The 23,577-nt window shown below is 43.7% G+C and overlaps 1 protein-coding gene across 1 annotated transcript in view; it reads left to right on the top strand.

Annotated features, from left to right (window-relative positions):
* SNX24 (sorting nexin 24) overlaps positions 1 to 23,577 on the top strand; it is a 100,106-nt gene that overhangs the window by 53,827 nt on the left and 22,702 nt on the right. The window contains exons 2-3 of the mRNA XM_069964563.1: positions 7,774 to 7,857; positions 11,872 to 11,976. Coding sequence (XP_069820664.1) covers positions 7,774 to 7,857; positions 11,872 to 11,976 — 189 coding nt within the window. The remainder of the gene's footprint in view (positions 1 to 7,773; positions 7,858 to 11,871; positions 11,977 to 23,577) is intronic.

Below are 23,577 nucleotides of genomic sequence, written 5' to 3'. Positions count from 1 at the left end.
AATTTCCTAGCTCCTTGTGCGGATGCCATCAGACTCCTCTCTATGTATTAAGACTTTGCAGATACAGACTAGTAGCTCAGTAATTGCTTTCTTGAATCTGCCCTTAATAATTACATTTAGTGAGGCCGTATTGAAAATTAGAAAGGCAGAGACTAATAGAAAACTAGATTTTTCACTGAATTAGAAAGCAAGACAATCCATATATTGACAAGACTTCAGGTTGAGAGGGATCAAGAAAACTGTTTTGGACTGTCTGTGCAAAGAGTCAGGTGCTGTCCTGATACACAGTGGCATCTGCATTTTATTAAGGTAAAGATGTCTTGATGCGATCTCATGTAAATAGGTGTCAGGCCGGCAGCAGAACTGATTTAGATAGAAGTCCTACTATAATGCTCTGTAAATTGAGGAAGAAATCTCTCCTTTTCACTGGTTAATTTCTGGTAGGGACATGCATTTTTCTAATGAGGTACAGGATGAGTGCGAAAAACTATTCTAGATGATTCTCCTAATTGAAAGACTTATAATTATTTAATTCTTCCGCTCAATGTTTTTTGTTATTCACAGTGATTAAGGATTTATTAAAGGGCCTGTTTACTTGGCGGTATGTGTCAGCTGAGTTGTCTTCCCTATGTCAGGGCATTAAATTAAAGTTACAGGTCTATATTCTTATAAAACATATATTGTGCTGTCTGCCTAATAGGATGCATGTATATACAGTACTCTGTAAATCACTTCCCTGATGGACAGCACTCTCCTCAGGAATATACCAGACTTCCCAGAATGTACACTTTTACTCTGCAGGGCCCAAACATGCTGGTAAATGTGGGTGCTGTTAAAAAAAAGACAGCATACTTACCTACCCTGACGTTCCAGTGGCTTCCAGTCCCAGCTGCTATTTGCTGCTTTCTTGTTTCAGGGATGTGTTGTCCCTGCAGCCTCTGTCAGCTCAGCTACTCCGGTCACAGGTCATCACTGTAGACCAGGGATGGGGAACCTTTGGCCCTCCAGCTGGAGGGCTGAAGGTTCTCCATCCCTGCTGTAGACAGTGATTAGCCAGGCAGGGAGATCCTGCTTGGACAACACATCACCTAGAGGCAGCAGAGATTGAGCTGTCAGAACAGCAGGGGCAGAGAACTGGGGGAGGTGAGTATGCTTTCCTTTTTTTAATTTTACAATTCTGTTAGCAAAATGCTTAAAATTTTACATCAGTGGGATACCTTTTTTTTAACATAATTCAGTATAATAATTCAGGACTGTGAATGATTTGTTTATAGTTGATCTTCAGGATCATGTCCATTCCATCATATGCATTGTTTTATCCACCTAACAAAAAGAAACCCTTTAGGGCCTTTTTAAACAGGCCAGTTATTGGTAATGAGTAGGGATGGTCCGAACCTGCCGAGGTTCAGGTTCGTACATACCTGAACTCTCGGCAATGATTCCCGCTGTCTGCCCTCTCTGTGGAGAGGGTGGATACAGCGGGAGGACCGCCTGGAAAACTGGGATACAGCCTATGGCTCCACGGAGTGGGCAGACAGAGGGAATCATTGCCGAGAGTTCAGGTTCGTACAAACCCGAACCTCGGCATATTCAGACCATCCCTAGTAATGAGTGTTCCTAGGAAGGCTTATTTACTCAATAATTGGCCCATGGAAAAGAGCCAGCAATCGGCCAGTACTACAGAGTTCATATCCCTAGTATTTCTGTACATATTTGTTATAGTATCACATATCAGGCTCTGATCAGGCTCTGCGTCATTCTTTCTGTTACTGCACTTTTTCATAGGAGCAGAACAGCAATGATGGAGACTATGCCAGACCTCTATGCAAGTATGAACAGAGGCAAAAGAAACATGGGTTCCACATAACCCATTGCCTGTTGGCTTCACTCATTGATATCTGTAAGGATTAGAGTTGAGCAAACTTCAAGCATGCTTGTAGTTCTTATGAACCTGAGTGTGCGGCATTTGATTAGCGGTGGCTGCTGAAGTTAGGCTGCCTGGAAAACATGGATACAGTCATAGGACGATACAGAGTAGTTGAGTTATTGACCACATCTCCCATCATGCAATGACAGTTACAGGCTGCCAGGGCATGATGGAAGTTGTAGTTTTGCAATAGCTGGAGGACCATAGTATGGGGCGCCCAGTTCAGACAGGTCATGGTTCGCAGGCCACTACCAATACCATGTCAGAAGCTGCACATACCTTTTATGATTAGCAGATTTTATGTGACCTAGATGACTTTTTTATATATATATATATATATATATATATATATATATATATATATATATATATATATTCCAAATATTGTAACCAGCCCTAACCCACTTGTTTTCTCAGGATGCTTTTCTGGTCACATGTGACTGGAAGGAACAGCTGGTAGAACACACAGAAAATATGTTGACTTGCAAAAGCAGCCTAAGAGTCATTGTTCCAAAAGCAAAGCCAAGGTACAAATTGTCTGCTTATGATAGATCATGTAGCGAGGAACAGTCTTTGTTTGGGGGTGAAAAATCAATGCCAAATCTCCTGGAACTCAGCCTCTTTTTTTATCACACACAATGAATTGAGGCGCTAGAGAGAAATATGCTGAATCCAGATGTTGGCTGACAGAGATACATAGGAGAGAGCATGCTCAGATTAGTTTTCTTTCAGTGTACTTTATCATTGTTGTTTTGTTTATTGTATTTTTGGTATTTGTTGCAGTATATAAATGTCATTGGTTTTGCTCCAACCTTAGCAACATTATTCTTTGGTTTTGTTGATGGTGGCATAGGCCTATAGTTTCAGAACGTGCATTATGGGTACTTTACAATCTGTTGAATCTGATTGCAAACATTTGGAAAAGAGGCCTTATGTGTTTCATGGCCCCAATCACCTAGATGAATACAGTGCTCACACTTGCAGCGGAAGCTCCCTTAGTCAGGGCTGATTCTAACTATTCTGTTTCTGAATGAAAATACCCAATGTTGACAGCACACATTGATAGCACTGATATAATATATTATATCAGTTACCAAATAATTACTGCATATTCCATATGTGTGTCTAGCCATAATATGCAGGCCATGGGTGCAATTGAGCCAACAGTACAGAACAAGAGAGACAAGGGGTCGATTTATAGCCACTCTATGGAACATGCTGCCTCTCAAGGACTCTGCAATTTGCCACCTGAGGTGAGACACTCATCTCACCTCACAGCACGTCAGATGCTCTGTTTATCCATCTAAATGATAGCCACCTTGGCAGCAGGTCCCTGTTATAACTCAGTGTCATCCACTGAGCCTCTACCGGTGTCTGTCATGTCATGCATCTTGCAGAATGCTTTGGCTTCCTTCAGAATGTACCATACGGATATGAACAGAGCCTAGTAAATGTATATTTTTGTCCCTGTAATACTCAGCATATTATCGGGCAGTTGCATGGTTCTTAATGCGCCCCTGTATATTCTTAGTGATTTGCCGAGAGATAGAATTGTTACAATGCATAGACGTTTCCTCATTCCTGTGTTTGCTTTTTGGCATTTAATTCTTCATTCTTTATTTTGGCTCTTTAGGGTTTGGGAACCAGTTTCCTCACATTGTTAGGTGACATAGTCTGCACTTTTTCACTTTTTGATAAATTTCAATATCCCTGTACATTCGCAAAAAGCATTTTCTGGTGACACGATTAGCTTTCTGGAAAGTTTGAATAATTTACTATTATATGTTATCTTTTAATAACACATTGTAATATATCATATTATAGGCTGGTATATTTTTTGCCAGTATGCAACATTTTGCATTTTAATTTTGCATGTATATATTTGTGCTGAAATTTGGTCCCTGAAAGTAAGTAAATGGGACCACATCTGAGGCAGCGGAAGTGTTTCTCTAAACTTTATATTTTGTTTCTAGTTTTAAATCGACTTGCGTACATAGAGCTCTGCGCCAGCAGTCATACTTTAGAGAAAAGAGTGTAATGGGAAGATTTGTATCCCTTCTATACTTTGAACTTGGGATCCATTTACAGCTCCCTTAATGTGGCGGTGCAAGGACACAATCAAGGACTGATCAGCCAGATCAGCACTCAGAATGTGCGATTAATCACCATGCTGGGCCACACAAACAATCACTGTATCATTCATGCGGCAATTTAAATATATTGCTGTGGGCCATACATCCCCCTCCAGCCGCATATCCCTCTGAGAGGCACAAAAGCCATAAGCCAAGGATCAGTTGTTTTCCACAGCTAAAGAGGGACACATCCTGCCAAAAAGGCGAGACAGCCATTGAGATGATGATGTTGTAGTAGTAGTTGTTTAGCATGTTCCCACAGGGGTAGGTGTGTAATAAGATTTTGTTATATATGTGCATACATTGGGTAATACATCTTTGTGGAACAAAAGATACTGATGCCATTAGTGGTAGGTAGTGATAATCTTAATATGGTCATTCTGGTGCTAGGACTTCAGCGGACATTCTACTGGGATGTTATTGTGGCGTCGATCTTTTGACTGGGAGTATATGTCTACTTATATGTATGGGGTATCCCCATCAGATAGTGTATTATTTTTGGTGTGAGGGATCAAGGCAAGTGAGTATAGGTTCTTTTTTAATTTTTTCCCCATCCCCAGTTACATATACACTTAATCCTTAGAAAACCCCTTTAGTGTTTTTTTTTAGATTCTTTACTACATATTTCAGTTATTGTTTTTCCCTTTAGGATACTACAGTATACACTGTCTAGTGTAAAGGCTGCACTTCCCAGAACACAAACCTCTTGAACATACTCTGTAAACATTGATCCAGCAGAACTGTGAAGGCAGCTCTACCCTGTAATACAGGCTGTAACTTGGGGATCTTTGTACCTAAGCAATGCAGTGTGTTTCCAAACTTGCTTAAAGTGTACCTGTTGTTATAACCTTTAGGCTCTAAACTAACTGTAGGTGTGATATAAAGCGAGTTTGCAATTTACATTCTTTTTTTATCATGGAAAACACAGCACTTCCTGTGTTTAGTCTCTTTTTTTTTTTTTTTTTTTCTCCAAAGAGTCTAAATACAGTCCAGTGTTTCCCAGGTCATCTGCGCTCACAGAGAAGGCAGTCATATGATTAATTGACACATTAAGTGGTAACACTCTGTACTTTCCAGGACTTCATGTTTTAGTCTCTTTTTTTCCGACCAGCACAAGACTAAAAATCTGCCTTCAGGAGACTGGACCTTGATACAAGTAAGTATAGCTGTGATTTTCAGCATGATGACCAAAAAAGCAATTCATGTAAGTTGCAGACTTGCTTTATATCACATGTACTGTTGGTTTAAATTTTTAAAGTTATAACAACAGTGACCTTTCTATATTTTAGAATATATAAAGCAATAAAGCTATATCCAAAGATTGACATTTTATATAAGTCTGTAAAATGCGGTTTGTAGTTAAGTTTGCCCACTAGATGTCAGCAAATGTGAAAACTGCAATATAAAAAAAAAAAAAATGTTTGTTCCACTCTGCGGCACTGACTCTTTGCATGTTCAATAGCTTCTCTACTACAAGTCCCAGGCTCCTTTACTGCTCTGTGCTCGGTCACATGACTGACAGGGAATGATCCTTATTATTTGCAGCCTTCTGGTCTATGATCTTTCTCTCGTGTATAACAGTGTGCATTCTGACTCTGCTCATGATAAAGGGGTTATCCAGGATTAGAACATATACATAGATGTTTTCCTACAGAGGCAGCGCCACCCCGTCTACATTTTGGTTGTGGGTGTGCAGCCCAGTCCCATTGATGTAAATGGGAGTTTTAATACTAATTTATTACTATACTATTTTAATACTATTCACAACCTGAGGACAGGTGTGGTGTTGCTTTTGGTAGAAAGCAGCTGTGTTTTTCTAATCCCGGATAACCCCTTTAAGCAGGATAAAGCATGGATCATGTGAAACCAGAACACCAGGTGTTTTAGAGCATAACTTCTTATTACTGAATTATCTTTATAACTTTAAACCATGTTAGAGGGATATTTTCTCATTCAGGTATTGTTATGCTACAGCCACATAAAGCAGTTGTAGACTGCTCTAAGTCCATGGATGTTTCCCTTTAATAGGGATCTCCCTGTGGATAGGGTCACTGACAGCTGACGGGGTTTTCAGAAGAATACTATATTAGTTGTCATCTCTGATAGGGTTATAACGTGTGCTTCCAATTTCCTTGCGTCCCTTCCTATTTTTTTAGGCGACCCCATCTGTGTAGCGTGTCACCTGTTATTTGCTGTGACCCTGTGACCCGGTGTCACTGCTGTGTCATATTGCTGCCTACCAATTAGTCAGTCTGCAAAGCCCACTTTCCTGGCCCTGTAACCTCCCATAGTTGCCTGTATCAGCAGCTTCTGTCATAGATGTCACACGCAGAAAACATGGGCTTGCACATTGTTTTTGGACATGCTAAATGGTATGAGTGGCCCCAGAGGAGGGAGGAGATGAATATGGAGGTCACAGAGAAATTAACCTGATATGTCCCGGACACTTGCATTGTTATGATGCAAATGTCTGTTTCTGTGGGGAGCATTTGCCTATAGATTAGAGAAAGGTATCTTCAGTGTTTTCCCATTATACCGCCATGACTTGGATTATCAGGCAGGAGAGCAGTTGTGGGGAAATCACTGTAGACGCCTCCCACAATTAGGATAGAGGAGTGAAGATGCGATGACCATTAGCACATCACATCAATGACGTCATCAGTGCTCCAGAGGGAAAAAAATGTCAACTGGTGTCAATATTATACAGATTTTATTATTTATTTATTTATTATTTTTTTTTAAAAAAGGTCTTATAGTATGTCCTGCGGGAAGTGGTGTATTCTTTCAAGTTTGACACAGTGCTCTCTGCTGCCACCTCTGTCCTTGATGGGAACTGTCCAGAGCAGTAGCAAATCCCCATAGAAAACCTCTCCTGCTCTGAACAGTTTCTGTCATGGACAGAGGTGTCAGTCTGGAAAGGACACTGATTATTGCAGGACATCCAGCAGCTGATAAGTACTGGAAGACTTTAGAATTTTAAATTAAAATGTATAAATCTGTATAACTTTCTGACACCAGTCGATTTGAAAACCATTTTTTTTCTTTGGCATACCCGTTAAGCTTATGTACATCCATTGCAAGCAAGAGCAGGAGGCAAATATTTCCTAGGCTAAACCATAACACATCACGTGCAGAACCACATATATTTAAAAAAAACAAATGAGCAGAATCAAAAATGTGTAAAAGAAGTCAGCGTCCCTAAAAAAACTAAATAGATACTCTGTTAGCACCTGGTCCCTGCTGCTTATTGCCCTGGTCCCCGCTGCTTATTGCCCTGGTCCCCGCTGCTTATTGCCCTGGTCCCCACTGCTTATTGCCTTCTGGTGATGTCTCACTATGCAGGAATTGCTTCCTTAGCCAATCACTTGCCATAATGATTACCCTTCTTTGAGGCTACCTGACCCCTTTAATAATTTTTCTGTGGTGAGAAAAAGATTAAATTAAGGGCTATTATGAAGATTGGTGCAAAGGAATACACCAAAGTTTTTTAGGTTGTTGTAATGGTCCTGATGTTCATTTCAGAGTCTGGCTTATAGAACATAAGCTGTTTCCTATGTATTTATAACATGTAATAACCATTGGTCGCGCATATTAATTCACACATGTTCTGTTCATATTACACACACTTGTTTATATATACATTATTATTATTATCATTATTATTATTTACATAATCATCATTTAGTAATATGCATTGGTTTTCTTTGTTTTCAGGTTTTTAGAATAGAAGTATTGGTAAATGGGAGGAAGCATTTTGTTGAGAAGAGGTATAGTGAATTTCATGCACTCCACAAGAAGGTAAGCAGACAGAAGTCGATCTGTCATAGTGATGTCATTACGTGCGTTTGACAGTGAATAGATATTCTTATACTGTCTGTGCTCTGATGTTTGCTGGAATGACTGAAACATGCTGAACTGACAAGCCAGCCCCAGCGGCTGCACATGACCATAACACATAGCTTACATTACATTAGAAGTGTCACATTGAACAAGCAGTATGAACCAGCATGTTCTTAAGCGTGCAGATATATATTGGGGCAATAGAAGAAAGCTAATTCTAAGCTTTATTCATTTAAATCTCTGCTCGTTCTGAGGTTAGGAGTCCGGGGGTGGTCTTATCCGTGACCTATGATCAGATGGGGTAGGTGGTCTGCCATTGAATGAGCCCACCCACTGGACTGCTAAGCCCATAATTAGCTTTGGATTTATCCTAGGCTATGACTACATGGTTACACTGCATCATTATTTTTATTTTATTTATTTTTTTAATACTGGAAAGAATATATATAAGCAGACACATGCTCTTTTTACTTGTAACAAAGGCTGCCATAAACTGCAAGAACTCTTTGGCTGGGTCTACACGGCGATTCTGGCTTTCACAGAGGTTACATGACCAAATACCACTTTGTCACAGATTGAACTGTGTTGCACCAATTAATGGGGTGATGCTGTCACCACGAAATGGGAGATGCAAGAAATGCATTGGTGATGTGAAACTGCGATCTTCAGGGTGAAACACAGCTGTATCTGGTCATGCATGCTGCTATTGCAACCAGAATCTAGGTTTAGCCCCGGCCTTAGGGAAATGGCTGGAAAACTACTCACAGTATTGAACTATAGTATAGTTTTTAAGGAAGGCAAAAACAATGTTTAAGAGAGGAGGATTTTGGATCATACATGTAAAGACTTTTTACAATAGAAAACACCAGAAGAACACACATCCCTCAGTCATATGGTATATCCATAAAACTGATCCTTACTCGGGATGTGTAGTCTATGTGAGAACCATAGATAAATCCCAGGCTTTCTGATGTAAAATGTGTTGATCTGCCTCCCAGTAGATAGGTCTTGTTGTCCTGCTTTATACCTGCATTGTTTCATGTTTGTCGTTCTTCATCCAATGTAATTCATCACTCACCTGCTTGCACTGTCGTGGACGCCAACAGCTGTGATGATGGCCCCTTGAAAGCTTGACACATTTATAAAGTGAAGGAAAAAGATGTAGAGTTTTTGCCTTGACATTGATAAGTCATGAAAAAGACCTGAGACTGTAAATTCTATAGAGGCATGAAGCTGCTGTGTTTGTCAGGCACGAAGTGGAGATTTCTAAATGATGGTAATAGAGGTAGAACACTAAACATCTCCTTCATTTATAAATGTAGCAGTAATAGTACAGTCTGGTAGGAAGTACAAATGATCTGAAAGGTGCAATAGGTGCAGTATATATTGTGTGCATGGCTCAGGGATTAAAAGGAAATTTAAAGGAGTATTTTTATTAATATATAAGTGCTGTGCAACAGGACCTTGCTGCTGTGAGAATTGTGACAGCAGGGGGAGCAAGGAAGGTGAGTATAGGTTTTCTTTCTTCCACAAGCTTGAACCTAAACATGTATATTTTAATAATTTCATTAATTATATAAAACAATACCCAGATTACCGCTTAAGGCCCCATTCACACGTCCGTGTCAGTTTTTACTGTCAGGAAATCCTGATCAGGAGACCTCAAATGTCATCAGGATAGTATCAGGATTTCCTGACAGTAATCCGTTTTTACCATCAGGAAACCATCAGGAAAAACCTTCAGGATTTCCTGATGAGAAAAAAAAAATAGTTCTTAATATGGTCTAGTATGCCAACATAAGGGATGATGGGAGTTGTACTTCTGCAACCTGGATGGCCACAGGCAGCAGAAGTACAACTCCCATCATGGCCTGTCAGCAGAGGCATAATGAGAGTTGTACTTCTGCAACCTGGATGGCCACAGGCAGCAGGAGTACAACTCCCATCATGGCCTGCATGATGGGAGTTTTAGTTCGGGGGGGGGGATGTATCTCACCTGTCGGCGGCTGGTGGTTGGCGTTGTGCGTACGCGGCCGGGTGATCCGGCGGCTGCGGTCCGGGGGGGGGGGGGCGGTGTTGGGTGGATGCTGTCTGGGGGGGGGGATGGGGTAGGTGCATGCTGTCCGGTCTGGGGGGGGGAGGTGCGGGGGTTGGAAGCTGTCCGGTCCGGGGGGGAGGGGGCGGAGTTGGTGGAAGCTGTCCGGGGGCGGGGTCGCGGCGCCGGGAGGGAGGCCTGTGCTCCCGCTGCCTGTGCGGTGGGGAGGTAGGGGTGCCAGTGTTTGCGGGGGCCGGCTCTCACTTATCCAGAATCATGGGCACTTTCCTGATGTACTTCAGGAAAGTGCCCGTGATTCCGGCGCTCCCATAGACTTCTAGACATGTCCTATTTTTTATGGATCTATTTTCCAGAACTGACACCCTTCCGGAAAAATCCGGAAGGGTGTCCGTGACTAATTAAAGTGTATGGGTCCGGAAATCTGGATGGTTTTTCCGGACGTGTGAAGGGGGCCTTATAGGGCACCTCCAATAATGATTTCCTGCATGTTCTGCAAAGATAAGCATAGGGAAATTGACCTCATGCTGGGCTGTACAGGTGCCGAAGCCCAGCAAGTTTCATGAGTTCTCCTGTTATCAGAAAAGGGTTTGTACTCAAAACTCTATGGGCATCAGATGGATGACTCTGCTTGAACTTCCATGCAAATTCCATAGTGTAAATTGTGACCCTAAGGGTGTTGAGGTGAATCTGACATTGCACCTGCTGTAGGAGAGAACCTTTCCTGGACATAGTCACTTCCCTCCTGGCTTATTTCATTGTGATACAGATTTCAGATTAGGACCAGATAACCAGTATGATGGGATGATGCTTAGGCTACGTTCACATTAGCGTTTGACCATCCAGCACCATTCCGTCTACCTTTTCCGTTTTGGAGTAAGCAAAACGGAAACTTTCGGATCCGTTAAAATTCCCATAGATTCCCATGCTATTTTAGTGTGCTCCGTTTGCCCTAATTGTGCTCCGTTTGCATGCAATCGGTTCAAGATCCGTTTTTTTGAATGGAAGAAAAAATAGTGTTTGCAGTATTTTTCTTTCCGCTTTAAAAAAACGGATCACGAACGGAAAGTGCACTTCCGTTTTTTTTTTACATTGTAGTCAATGAGGACGGATCTAAAACGGAAGGTATTTCCGTTCACATCCTTTTTTTTAAATCCGTTTTTGCACTGAGCATGCGCAGAAGCAGCAAGAAACCAAAGAAGAAAAATAAACGATAGAAAAAAGATAGAAAAACGGATGCTGACTGATGCAAACGGATGCAAACTGATGTACAAAAGTCAGGTTTTTTTTTAAGCCAAAATACAAACGGACCATTAAAAAAAGATGAACATTTTGCAATCAATTTGCATCAGTCTGCTCATCAGTTTATGCTCATCCGTTTAATTAATATAGACGGATCCGTTAGAAACAAAGAAAAACGCTAGTGTGGCCGAGCCCTTAGAATGGGAACTGGTGTAAAGAAAGGAACACAAAAGTAAATATTACTTGAAAGTGTCATTGCAGTTGTTTAATGTCTTTTTGCACAGGTTAAATAGAAGAGCAGGCAAACTTCTCATTCACTAGAAGTAAAATTCTTCCATTCCCCAGCTGAATATTGTTTTACAATGTGACAATGAAGTTTTTTGTTGGCTAAATAAAAATGTGGTTCATCCTTTTGTTTCTAGGTTTAGGTCTCAGGTTAGTCAGCTTATTAATAGGGCGCCCCCTACAGGTAATCATAGTTTATTATTTCCTGACAAGCTGGCATTGAGGCGCCTATCATTATCCTTTCACAGCTCCCAGAGTTGCCATTTCTATATAAATTCCTTATAATGTTATTGTGTTATAATATTTTGTAAACTGTATATTGGTGCCAAACTGCTGCTAAAAGAAGCTCAGTTATAATGGTTTGCTTTAAAGATGTGCAATCTTTTCTACAGCTAAAGAAAAGTATTAAAACTCCCGAGATGCCCTCGAAGCATGTAAGGAACTGGATCCCTAAAGTCCTGGAGCAAAGGCGGCAAGGACTTGAGTCATACTTGCAGGTATAATGACATTTTTTTTTATGTGCAAAGAGAATATATTATACTTTACTCCTAGACAAGGTCTCTCCAAGACACTCTCTCATAAGATAAAGAATTTTGCAGAAGGTGAAATGTCTATGAGTTTAGGTTGAGCGTGATGCTTCATACAACTTTATGGGAGTTATGAAAATAACTGACTGAGAGCTTGCAGCTATTTCAGGAACTTCCATGAAGTTGAATAGAGCAGCAGGGTGCATGCTTGTTCTCATGACTGTCATGCGGTGAGAAGGAACTGAGGACTCCCATACTAGTGAATAATGGGGTTCCCAGTAGTGTAGCTGACAGTGATCTATAAGGTATTATTCATCTACAGCACACAGAACATACCCTCTCAGAGAACATAGTAGATTCACTCTGAGGTTCTCTTTCAGAAAGAGAAAATAATGACTTACGATTGGTATTTTAGTGGTTAATAGAGGTTTGTGCATTCAGCATTATAGGTCGCATATAATATCTGAAAATAATTAGCTCTGACTTGTCTAGAAATGTATAGTAGGGGTACTACCTGACGCACACCGATCGCATTACTATAATTCTATAGGCCTTTCAGTTCTGTTCTTTGATAAATCTGAAAAATTGCCCGATCCACTTTTTCTTGCAATTATCTGCATTGATTTCCTTTGTAACACTGTTTAAATAGAAAAAATAGAAGACAAAATTGGAATCCGTTCTCCCTGCGGAGCAGTCTTTTGTTTTTCTGTGATAATGGAGGCTAAAAGCACATCTCATTGAAGAGAATACATCGGAGCTGAAATGTTTTTATACCGTGGTATCTGATCCGGCAGAAAATAGTCGCCTCTTCTTGACTCTTATTAAAAACTTTGGACGTTGTGTTAAATAATATTAATGGCCCCGGTTGTAAGTACTTAACAGTCCTTTTCCAGTACAAGTGAATGTATTGATTGATTTGGGCTCAGCGCAGCGGTTCAGATTATACGGCTGATTCTATCGGAACCTTAACTGCTCTTGTTAAGTGCATGGCCTATCTTTAAATGAATCAAGATGATGATGTAGATTAGTGGGAGCAGACGACCATCCATCTCCCTGTGATCAGTTAATAACTTGAATCCATCATCGTGTATATCAGCCGGATGGAGTTTATAGGATGAATTCATGTCTTCAGGAGCTGCGAAAAACCCACCGCCTGAGCACAGATTAGATAGGGTCTTAAATAAAGTGCCCGCTGTCTCACAGGTGCAATGTTATTACTGTCTGCCTGGAACTACATTACAATCCTATTTTACAGTAAGGTGCACTACTGTAGGATGGTACAGCGTAAGATTTCAAATCCTTTAAAAACAACTTAAAAAAAAATCTTAATTTTAAATGCACTTAAGCCTTGAATGAAATAAAGGTGGTAGATTTGTAGTTTTTTTTTTTTTAACTTATTGTCAAGGAAGCTAAGAACATGCTAGTCCGCCCAGGGGGGTTGTTATTATCACTCAATACTCAAGTCTGCAATACTCTTCCTTTAAGGCCAGTATTACATGTGCATTTTTGCATCCTTATACACAAGTCCCGGCCTGACCGCAGATCTGAGGACAGATGTCAGTTTGGGTGATGGCCAGGACTTGCATCTGTAATATGGTTGCACAAATGTGCATGTAATATGCTCATGTGAAACCGGCCTTACACAGAGGAAGGGCCTCCAGGCTGGGTGGAAGATCACCTAGGTTGGGAGATGTTCGCATTTGTACTTAACCACGACGAAAATATGTAAGGCTCCTTTTACAATGCCTGATATGGGGCTGGACACAAACGAGCAATAATCAACGAGATTGGCGTAGGCTTGCATCACATTTACAGGGCACAGGCAGACCCCACAATCAATCGCTGTATCGCTTTTTACAGGGAGATAACAATAGATTTTACCGCCGGTCAAAAGAACCAATTTGTCGACAAGCGAGCGTTTTCCTGCTCCTCAGCTGATCACTGACACTTTTACATAGGCTGATTATCGGTGGAATGAGTGTTTCTAGGTACGCTCGTTGCCAAAAATTGGCTTGTAAGGGCCTTGTATGAATAGGGTTTACTTGTAAATGGTCCATAATTCCATTAAGCAGTAGTACTAATAGCATCAATAATAGTAACTGTAAAATAAAGTGTACAGACAATATTACACTAAGCGATTATCGGTCTTTTTTGGCAGATTATTAGCCATTATGGCTGATTATAGCTTTGCTTAATAAAAGGCAAAGATCAGCCTAAATGCACAATGTCGGCTGATCATTGTCTTTTAACATCTTTCAACATGTTGAAAGAAGAAAGACAACAATGGCAACGCTCTGCTGCCGTCGCTCCGTATAATAGGAGCGCCACCAGCAGTGAAAGGGGAACGTTGCTGAAACGGTCTTGTTTGAGAGATAGACCATGTTTTGTATACACTGAAGAAAACATGTTGAATAAACAATATTTAGTATTTTCTGAATCTATGGCTGTTACAGGGGCATACTATCAGTGTATGCCTCCAATATCCCTTTAAAAAAGGTTGTGAGGGACTTCCGGTTCCGGCGCCGCCATGTAAAGACGTGTGGAGAGGGAGCTCCGCATCTTCACCCCACAATCCGGCAGCATCTCCCCCTCCACCGCTCACCTTTGCAGGGGCTGATACCGGAGCCTAGCCCTGGGACACAAGAACATCTCCCTGGCTTTTAAATTGCACAAGAAGGTCTCCAGAGACGGCCGGTAAGCCATACTCCGTGCCGCGCTGGGAACGAGACGCCATCTTGCCCGCAGCCCTGCCCGGACACCACACGCTGCAGCTGCCGGCGCTGTCCGCACTTACCCTCCTGCAGGGACCGACCGGTAGGCGCTCCTGACCGTTGGACTGTGCGGTGGGGTGACCCGTCGGAGGGACTCACTGGGCCGGACTCGGAGGAGATCAGCGGGTGGGCAGCCGGCGCCCGGAAGTCAGGCCGCACATGGTCGCGGCGCCATCTTGCCGCGCGGCTCAGCAGGACTCTCCCGCCACCAGGCCTCGCACCGTGACGCCCTTATCCCGCAGCGTGGGCATACCGGAGCAACAGGAAAGGCGAGCCGCAGCATAGCCTAAAGGATAACACCTCCACTGCTGCTGGACTGGGAGACAACCGCACTCACCGGAAGTCAGGCCGCACACGGTCGCGGCGCCATTTTGCCGCGCGGCTCAGCAGGACTCTCCGGTCACCAGGCCTCGCACCGTGACGCCCTTATCCCGCAGCGTGGGCATACCGGAGCAGCAAGAGAGGTGAGCCGCAGCATACCCAAAAGGGGAACATCTCCACTGCTGCTTTAATCAGGTGGTGAAGGAGACTGCATAAAGTCTAGTGGAGCTGCTTTATTGTGTACGTGACTTAACCTTGATGGACCAATACCTGGTCAAAATGGGCACTAGAACCAAAGGAAAACTGGCCAAGCTGTCCAAGCAAATAGCCCCACTACAAGATCCTGGGCGAGATGACTCTGCTTCCAATTCTAGCCTTCCTGACCTCTCGGGCTCTACCCATCCCGCAGAACCCCCAGCTGACGACGCTTCTTTGGATTACAAACGTTTGGCGGAGGAGGTAGCCAGACGCCTTGCCCCGGATATACAGGAAACCCTAGCCAACACGGTGGCACGCTCTTTCCAGCAACTACAGCACACAGTAGCCCAGCAGGGTGAGCGCATAGATGATCTGGATCAGAGACTTCTCTCTTTGGAGAACGACTTAGACTCCTCCTTTGCCGGGCTCCAGGAGCTACAACATGAAAACAAAAGGCTATGGGACAAAGTGGAGGACTTAGAGAACAGATCACGCAGAAATAACTTGCGTATTGTGGGAGTCCCGGAGACTGTGCCCCAAAAAGACCTGCGTGATTTATGTGAAACAGAAATCCCGGAACTGCTGGGTATCTCAAGGGTGTGTAAAGTTGAAAGAGCTCATCGGCTAGGTCCTGACCTACGCCCTGCTGGTGAAGCCTCTCCCGCCCGCGGAAATGCTACTTTTCGCCCGCGACAGGTGATAGTGCGGTACCTGGACTATACCGACAAAGCTGCCATCTTACGTGCCTTTAAGCAGCAGAACCAGCCAATCCAGCTCAAAGGTCATAAGCTGTTACTCTTTGCAGACTACTCAGCGGAGGTTTCCAGGAAGCGAAAAGCATTTTCCCCGTTATGCTCTATGTTACATGAAAAGCAGCTGAAATTTGCCCTGGTATACCCGGCGACGCTAAAAGTCTTCAACTCTGATGGTATCACCATGGCCTTCCAAGACCCTCAGGTGGCTGCGACAACTTTAGGCTTTGGCCCTCCCTCCTTAGACCAGGCACCAGCGACATCCCCGACTCGTGCAGGCCAGCGTCGCAAAGGACCGCCTGAGGATCAGCGTGACCTGCCCTTCCAAACAGACCCTTCCAGGGGGGCTGCCCCTAAGGAGCAACGAAGAAGAGAGCCAAGGAGGGTGGGATCACCGTCTGAACTATCCGCCGATGCGGGAGAGTGAATATTCCTATTGCCACACTGTGTTCTACAGGTGTAGCAGGGGGAGGATCCTGTTTAATCTAGGGTTACATGGTCTTATGTCTCGATATCATGCTGTCATAACCTTTTATTTCTTTTCAGTGACCGATTTCATTGGGGTGAAGTATGTTTTTCTTCCTTTAAATTTTATGTTTGTACGTGCCCACGTCTGGTAGAGCAGATGTGGCATTTTGTGTTTATATGGAGCTACCTCCATGGGTTAGCTGTGAGCCGTGGGCTCACCATGGTGGAAAAAAGGAAGTCACTTACAGATTGTTCGAGTTTCTTAGTTGGTTGGTTAAAGTTGGGAGGGGGGTGGGAGGGGAGGGTGGGTTTCCACAGATGCAAGCTGTCGCTTAACTTAGAAATGTATTCTTGTTTTACTACTGACATATGCGAGTCACAACATGGAATGTTAAGGGGTTGAAATCCCCACAAAAACACTTAATGATTTTGAGACACCTGAAACGCCTGAAAACTGACATTGCTCTATTGCAGGAGACTCATCTCGAGGAGGCAGACTTCATCCGCATGCAGCGTCTATGGGTAGGCAAGGTGGTGGGCTCCCCAGCAATTAGAGGTAAAGCTGGTACACTTATATTAATCCACAGGCGCCTGGTCGCACAAATAACTAGTGCCTCCCATGATGGCGAGGGTAGGTGGGCACACGTAACCCTGCAGAGCCACCCCTCTCCACTTAGCATCTACAGCATCTATGCCCCAAATAGTGGGCAAGCAGAGTTCCTAGACTCAGTGAGGGATAATATCTTGTTGGATACCACCCCAATGAAAATAGTCGGAGGAGACTTTAATGTGGTAGGGAACCCTGTGGAGGACAGGAGATCCATATCGGGATCTCCTTCTACCACAGGGGGGAGACCCTCGCCTCTTCCCACTTTTCTGGCGGCTTTGGACCTTTCCGACTTGTGGAGGGAACGAAACCCAGAAGGTAGAGAGTACACCCATTTTTCCTGGGCTCATCAGTCCTGGTCGCGTATTGACTTTATGTTGGTGTCTCGACCTCTGTTGTCTCGTGTACCTTCTATTACCATCGGCGACTTGGTCATATCGGACCACTCGCCGGTGGTGATGGAGGTGATGGAAGGGCAGCCAAAGGGTTCAGACTTTCTTTGGCGTTTTCCGGCACAGCTGGCATTGGATGAAACCTTCCAGGAACTTGTGAGAGGCTGGTGGCTTGAATACAAGACCAACAACCAAACGCACATAGACAATGCGCAGCTGTTCTGGAGTACGGCAAAGGTGGTCCTGAGAGGACAAATCATGTCCTACCTAGCAAAAAAGAAAAGGGACATTAACTCTCAATTGGAGAAGAGGGGTCAGATTCTGAGAAGGACCTATACTACCTTTCAAACAACACCCTCCGAAATTCATAGGCAGGAATGGCGACAGGCCAAGACTGAATATGACTTTTGGGTAGAAAGCCGAGAGAAACTCTTCATGTCTAGACAAGACGCGAGATTGTTTCGATTCGGAAATAAATCTGGCAAACTATTAGCCAATTTGGCTAAGGGGACCAATCCTATTTCTAACATAACCCATCTGCGTGATTCCAAGGGGTATCTGGCGTCACATCCCGCCCAGATAAATAGCATATTGCGTGACTTTTATAATCAGTTGTACTCTAAAAGGGATGATGAGAAGTCAGTTGCTTCGTTCCCTTGGCATTTGATTAAACTTCCCCGCCTGTCCTCTGAGGATAGGACCATGCTTAACTCTCCCTTCACGGAACAAGAATTAGCGGCGGCCATTAAAAAATTGCCAAATGGGAAAGCACCGGGTCCCGATGGCTACTCTGGGGAATTCTTTAAGCTTCTCCGAGAGCAAATTACTCCTCATCTTACAATTTTATTTAACAAATATCTAACGGGGGAAGGGGTAATCCCATCTGAGGTCAACACAGCTCATATTAAGGTGTTGCCCAAACAGGGAAAGGATCCAACCTCGCCGGCGGCATACCGCCCGATCTCCCTAATCAATGTAGATCTGAAATTAGTATCTAAATTACTGGCGGATCGGTTGTCCTCCTTCCTGCCCAAACTGATAACCCCCCTTCAGGTTGGTTTTATACAAGGGAGGTCGGCGGTGGCCAACCTGCGCAAGGTTGTGACGGTGCTGGATGCTGTGAGGCGGGACCCTGGCTCCCATCCGTCCCCAGCCCTCCTTTCGCTGGATACCGAGAAAGCTTTTGACAGTGTGGGCTGGGGATGGCTGGGTGCGGTCCTGGATAAGATGGAATTTGCAGGATCTTTTCGGTCTTTCCTTGCAGGACTCTATGCTGAACCCAAAGCAAGGATTCATTCTGCAGGGTTCTTATCGGCTCCCTTCACTCTCCGGAGAGGCACCCGACAGGGGTGCCCTTTGTCGCCCCTGCTGTTTAATATTGCATTGGAGCCTTTCCTGAGATGGCTGGTGACTAGTAAGGTGAGAGGCATACAAGTGGGCCAAGGGGAAGTAAAAGTAACGGCATTTGCTGATGACATCATGTTATTTTTGTCCTCACCAAAGCAAGACCTACCGATCATTTATCAGATGTTGGAGACGTTTGGTAATATATCGGGGTTTAAAATAAACCTGTCTAAAAGTGAACTCTTAGACCTGTCTAGCTCGCACTCGCTTCGCTCCCAGTTGCCTGATAACACCCCGATTAAAGTCACTTCTAAACCAATCAAATACTTAGGGATCTTCATAGGCCGTACCCCTGAGTCGCTCTATCACCTTAACTATCCCCCGCTGTTTACAAAAATCCTCACGGAACTTAAAACGTGGGAAAGACTTCCGCTCTCCTTTCTTGGCAAATGCCATTTAATTAGAATGTTTAGTTTTTCTAAGCTTCTATACCACCTTCAGACCATCCCCTTATTGCTGCGACATCAAGATGTCGTGCGGATCCAGTCTGCCTTCACGAGATACATTTGGTCAGGTAAGCGGCCCCAGATTGCACTGGCTAAGCTACAGCTCTCTAGACTTAGAGGGGGGATAAATTTTCCAGACCTGCGGAAGTACAATCTTGCCTGCCTGTTACGACATTGCATAGACTGGATACAGAACACTAACTTCTATTCTAATGTGGCCTTAGAGGCGGAACTCGCGGCCCCCTGGTCGTTGGCAGCGCTACTGCACACCAAGTACCCCGCTCTCCCTCCAGAGATCAAGCATTCTTTGCTCCTAAAAGATACCATAGCGACTTGGAAGATAATACGAAGGCTGTATGGCCTGCCACAATTACTGTCTCGGCATCTTGTGCTGTGGCAACATCCAGAATTCCCCCAAGGCAGATTAAACCCAATGTTTGGACTCTGGAGGAGGGCGGGTATTGTCTCCCTACAACAGTTGTTCCACCACCAAGACAACAGATTTCTCACTTTCCCTGAGCTATGTGTCCGCTATTCGTTGCCTCCATCTCACTTTCTGGCATATGGTCAAGTCATGGGGTTCTTAACCTCAAGGCTTCGGGATGTATCCTCACTGACCAAACTTACTGAGATGGATGCAATGGTTACCGAACCCCCCACTAATCCATCCCTATCATATCTTTATTTTAAACTGGGATCCCGTTCAAATGATACCACGAGTAATAAAATGTTCTCTAAATGGTCATCCATCATAGGAGACGAGGACCTACCCAAAAAAATATTGGAGGGGTGGGCGGTGGTGCGTAGGGCGGTCCCCAGTGAACGTTGGCGCGAAACACAATTTAAGCTCATGCATAGAGCCATATATGGGTTTAATATTCCTCCTCATCCATTGGCGCCTGATAGATTATTGGCATGTCCGAAATGCCAACAGCTCTCTACTGATCTTACCCATGGCATTTGGTCCTGTCAATATACCCAAAAATTTTGGGCTCAGGTCCTGACATTCATTCAAACCAGATGGCACACGCACATACCTTTGTCCCCGCAACTACTCTTGTTTCACTCCGCCCCTGAGTCTATTCGGGTGTCGCTAACACTACACGCTTTCATATTGGTCGCTAAGAGGTGCTTACTACAAAATTGGTTGCAACCCACCCTCCCCACTATGCGGGAGGTGATGACCCAGATGAAGCACTTCCTTTTCCTTGACAGGATAGAATGTGAGAGAGTGCGAGAGGCGACCGCCAAAGGGTTTTTCAAAAAATGGAAGACCTTTATTGTGCGGTTTCTTTCTGATCAGGAAATCGAGGAAGTAATGCAGCCCTTTGTTGGCACAAAATGGTACCTCACGTCTGAGCTAGCGGGGTCGTTGGGTCGCTTGAAGGTAACAGGCAATCGGGTGTAATTGCTCTAGCATTAAACACCCAGGTGACTGATTTCTCTTGCTGCATCTGTGGAAAGGGAGGGGGGAGGGGGGAGTTATAAGGTTATGTTATTTTATATTATGTCTCCAATGTCTGACAATGTACATATCTATGGTTTTGGGCACATGATGTAAATGTGCCTAAACACTGTCATATATTTCTTATTATGGAAAAATAAAAAAAAATTTTATTATAAAAAAAAAAAAAAGGTTGTGAGCAGAACCTAATGCAGATATTTGACATAACACAGGTGGTTCTGTGATCTGATGTATTGTGTTAAAGCGGACAAAATCTGATTGGACAGAGCTAGTGATCAGCATTCTGGGCATTTTTATTTACATATTCCTTTTCAGCAGTGAGATATAAACCTTTTTAAAAATGAGGCTAAAAACCCAGTGTGTATTCCCCAACATGCCATGGACCATGGACGATGTGTTTGCACTGCTTAATAAATTTAGTCCATCTTGCTCCAGGGTGCTTTCAATTAGAAAATACCTTTCATGCTAAATCCCCCCCCTCATCTTCCATCAGCATATGCCTAATAAGCTTATAAGTGAACCCTCTGTCTGATTTCTCATACTATATAGAAGGACGGCACTATCCTACAGGTGAAAAGTTTTCTAGAGCAAAACTCAAGACTAAGCAAAACCACGGCTTGTTTTCATTAATGTAACTAGTAAAGATTAATGTATATTTCTCTTGCTAATTCTTTCCAATTACTTAGCTGATATTAATCCCCGGCTTTGTTAATTATTCCAGAGCATGGTGGGTAATTTTTAGCTATATTTCCACAGCAGGGGATTTGAACCGTATAACCTTGGCCTCTGGAAAGAAGTCTCAGCAGACCAGGCCCTCTGACTTCAGTCCATTCATTTCCAGATCAAGCCTAATTGCAGCAGACTGGCTGCCACAGGTACATTGGCTATCCTGCGTACACAGCATGTACGTCCTTCTACCAGCAAATAAGAAAAGATTAATTGTTCGTTTTCTTTCCATCCCTGGAGAAATGCAGCCGCTTAATCAAGAAAAATATATATTTCTCAGTTGCTTTTCTTATAACAAATAGCCATGCAGGGCAGATGGACTTACTCACCAAGAAATATTTCTACTTTTGTATAACTGCAGAGAAATAAATGTATAGCGGCAGTGGGATTAATTGCTAGTGTTCACATTCCTCATGGTAAGTAATTTAGCAAGTGGGGCTTTTTATTCAGAGTAATACTCTTAGATGGTATCCCCATTTGTATAGTCTGTATCTAGAGAAATCCAATCAAGCAGACAATAGTGAAGAATAAAAAAATAAAAAAGAAAACCCAGGCGCACATAGTTTTTGCAAATTGCCCTTAATTGCTTAAACACAACCTGGTTTCCAATTATAGGACTCGCTGCGAGCAAGCACCATTAATTCTGTCTTCCCCAACCTGATAAATAAGCTATCAAAGTGGAACCGATTCATTGGAAGCAATTAGTTCCATACTTTGCTTTACAACTAGGAGACATCTGTTCTGGCTAATGTACGGAAGTCACATGAAAAAAAACTGGAGTTGTCTTAAGGTGGTGACAGACAGATATCTTTCTGCTGATGGCTTGTACAGATCAATAAGGATAGATGTATTATGTATTTGGTAAAATCTGATAGGTAGCAGAGCTAAATTAGTTAGAACTGTTTGCTTAATAAGAACCCACAAACAGCTTTGGGGGTATCTATGAGTTATAACAATAAAGACACACTACTCAGCTTGCACTGATGCACCCATCCGTGCCCTATTCCAGATGAGGTTATCCCAAGATTAAACATTATTTGCTATAGTTAGGATTGGAATAACTAGTTGATTGGTTGACATCTGACTGCTAGAAGCCTCACCATTCACAAGTGAATAGGGCAGCAGTAGGCATGCTCCACTACAGCGGCTGAGCTTGTCCACTGTCGCCCCATACACTCAAAAAACAATTGACCTCTATATTCTGCACCTTGTTATTGATGGGGGTGCCAGCAGTTAAAGCCCTATTACACAAAGCAATTATCAAATTCAGCCAATACCAACCGTTACAGCCGATAATCACATAGTGTAATAGAAGACAACGATCAGCCGACATGCACAATGTTGGATGATCGTTGTCTTTCAACACGTTGAAAAATCAATGATGAGGATCGCAACAATCTGCTGTCATTGCTCCATGGAATAGGAGCGCTGGCAGCAGACTTCCGCTATCTTCTATGGGCTGCCCGGACAATCTAGCAATCACCCGGGCAGCCCCCCCCCCCCCCCCCCCCCCCCCCGCAGCTCTCTGCGGCCCCCTGCTCTTACCCTCTCTCTGTAGGGGTTTGTAATAGTGCCGGCAGCGAGCGGGGGATGAGGAGCAAGCGAGCGCCGACCTGTCTTGTCCCCCCGTGTAATAGGGGTTTAAGACTACCTGTTTCTTCTCTTCCCCAACATCTGTCAGATGTTAAGGCCCTATTACACAAAACGATTATGAGCCGTATATGGACGATAAATGTCTTGTGTAATAGGAGACAACGATCAGTTGGCATGAACCATGTCGTCTGATTGTTGTCAGTCGTCTTTCAATGATCTGCTGACGTGGCTCTGCAGAATGGGAGCAGCGGCAGCAGACCGCTGCTATCTTCTATGGGCTGCCCGGACGATCTAGCAACCACCCGGGCAGCACCCAAGGCCCCCCCCCCCCAGGATGCGTGTAATAACGCCGGCAGCGAGCGAGTAAGAGAACAGTGCTCGTTTGCTCCTCTGCATCGCCTGATGTAATAGGGGCTTTACACATAGCC

This window comes from Dendropsophus ebraccatus, chromosome 3, assembly GCF_027789765.1.
Source record: "Dendropsophus ebraccatus isolate aDenEbr1 chromosome 3, aDenEbr1.pat, whole genome shotgun sequence".
Lineage (NCBI taxonomy): Eukaryota > Metazoa > Chordata > Amphibia > Anura > Hylidae > Dendropsophus > Dendropsophus ebraccatus.
This window is presented reverse-complemented; position numbering and strand designations above follow the sequence as displayed.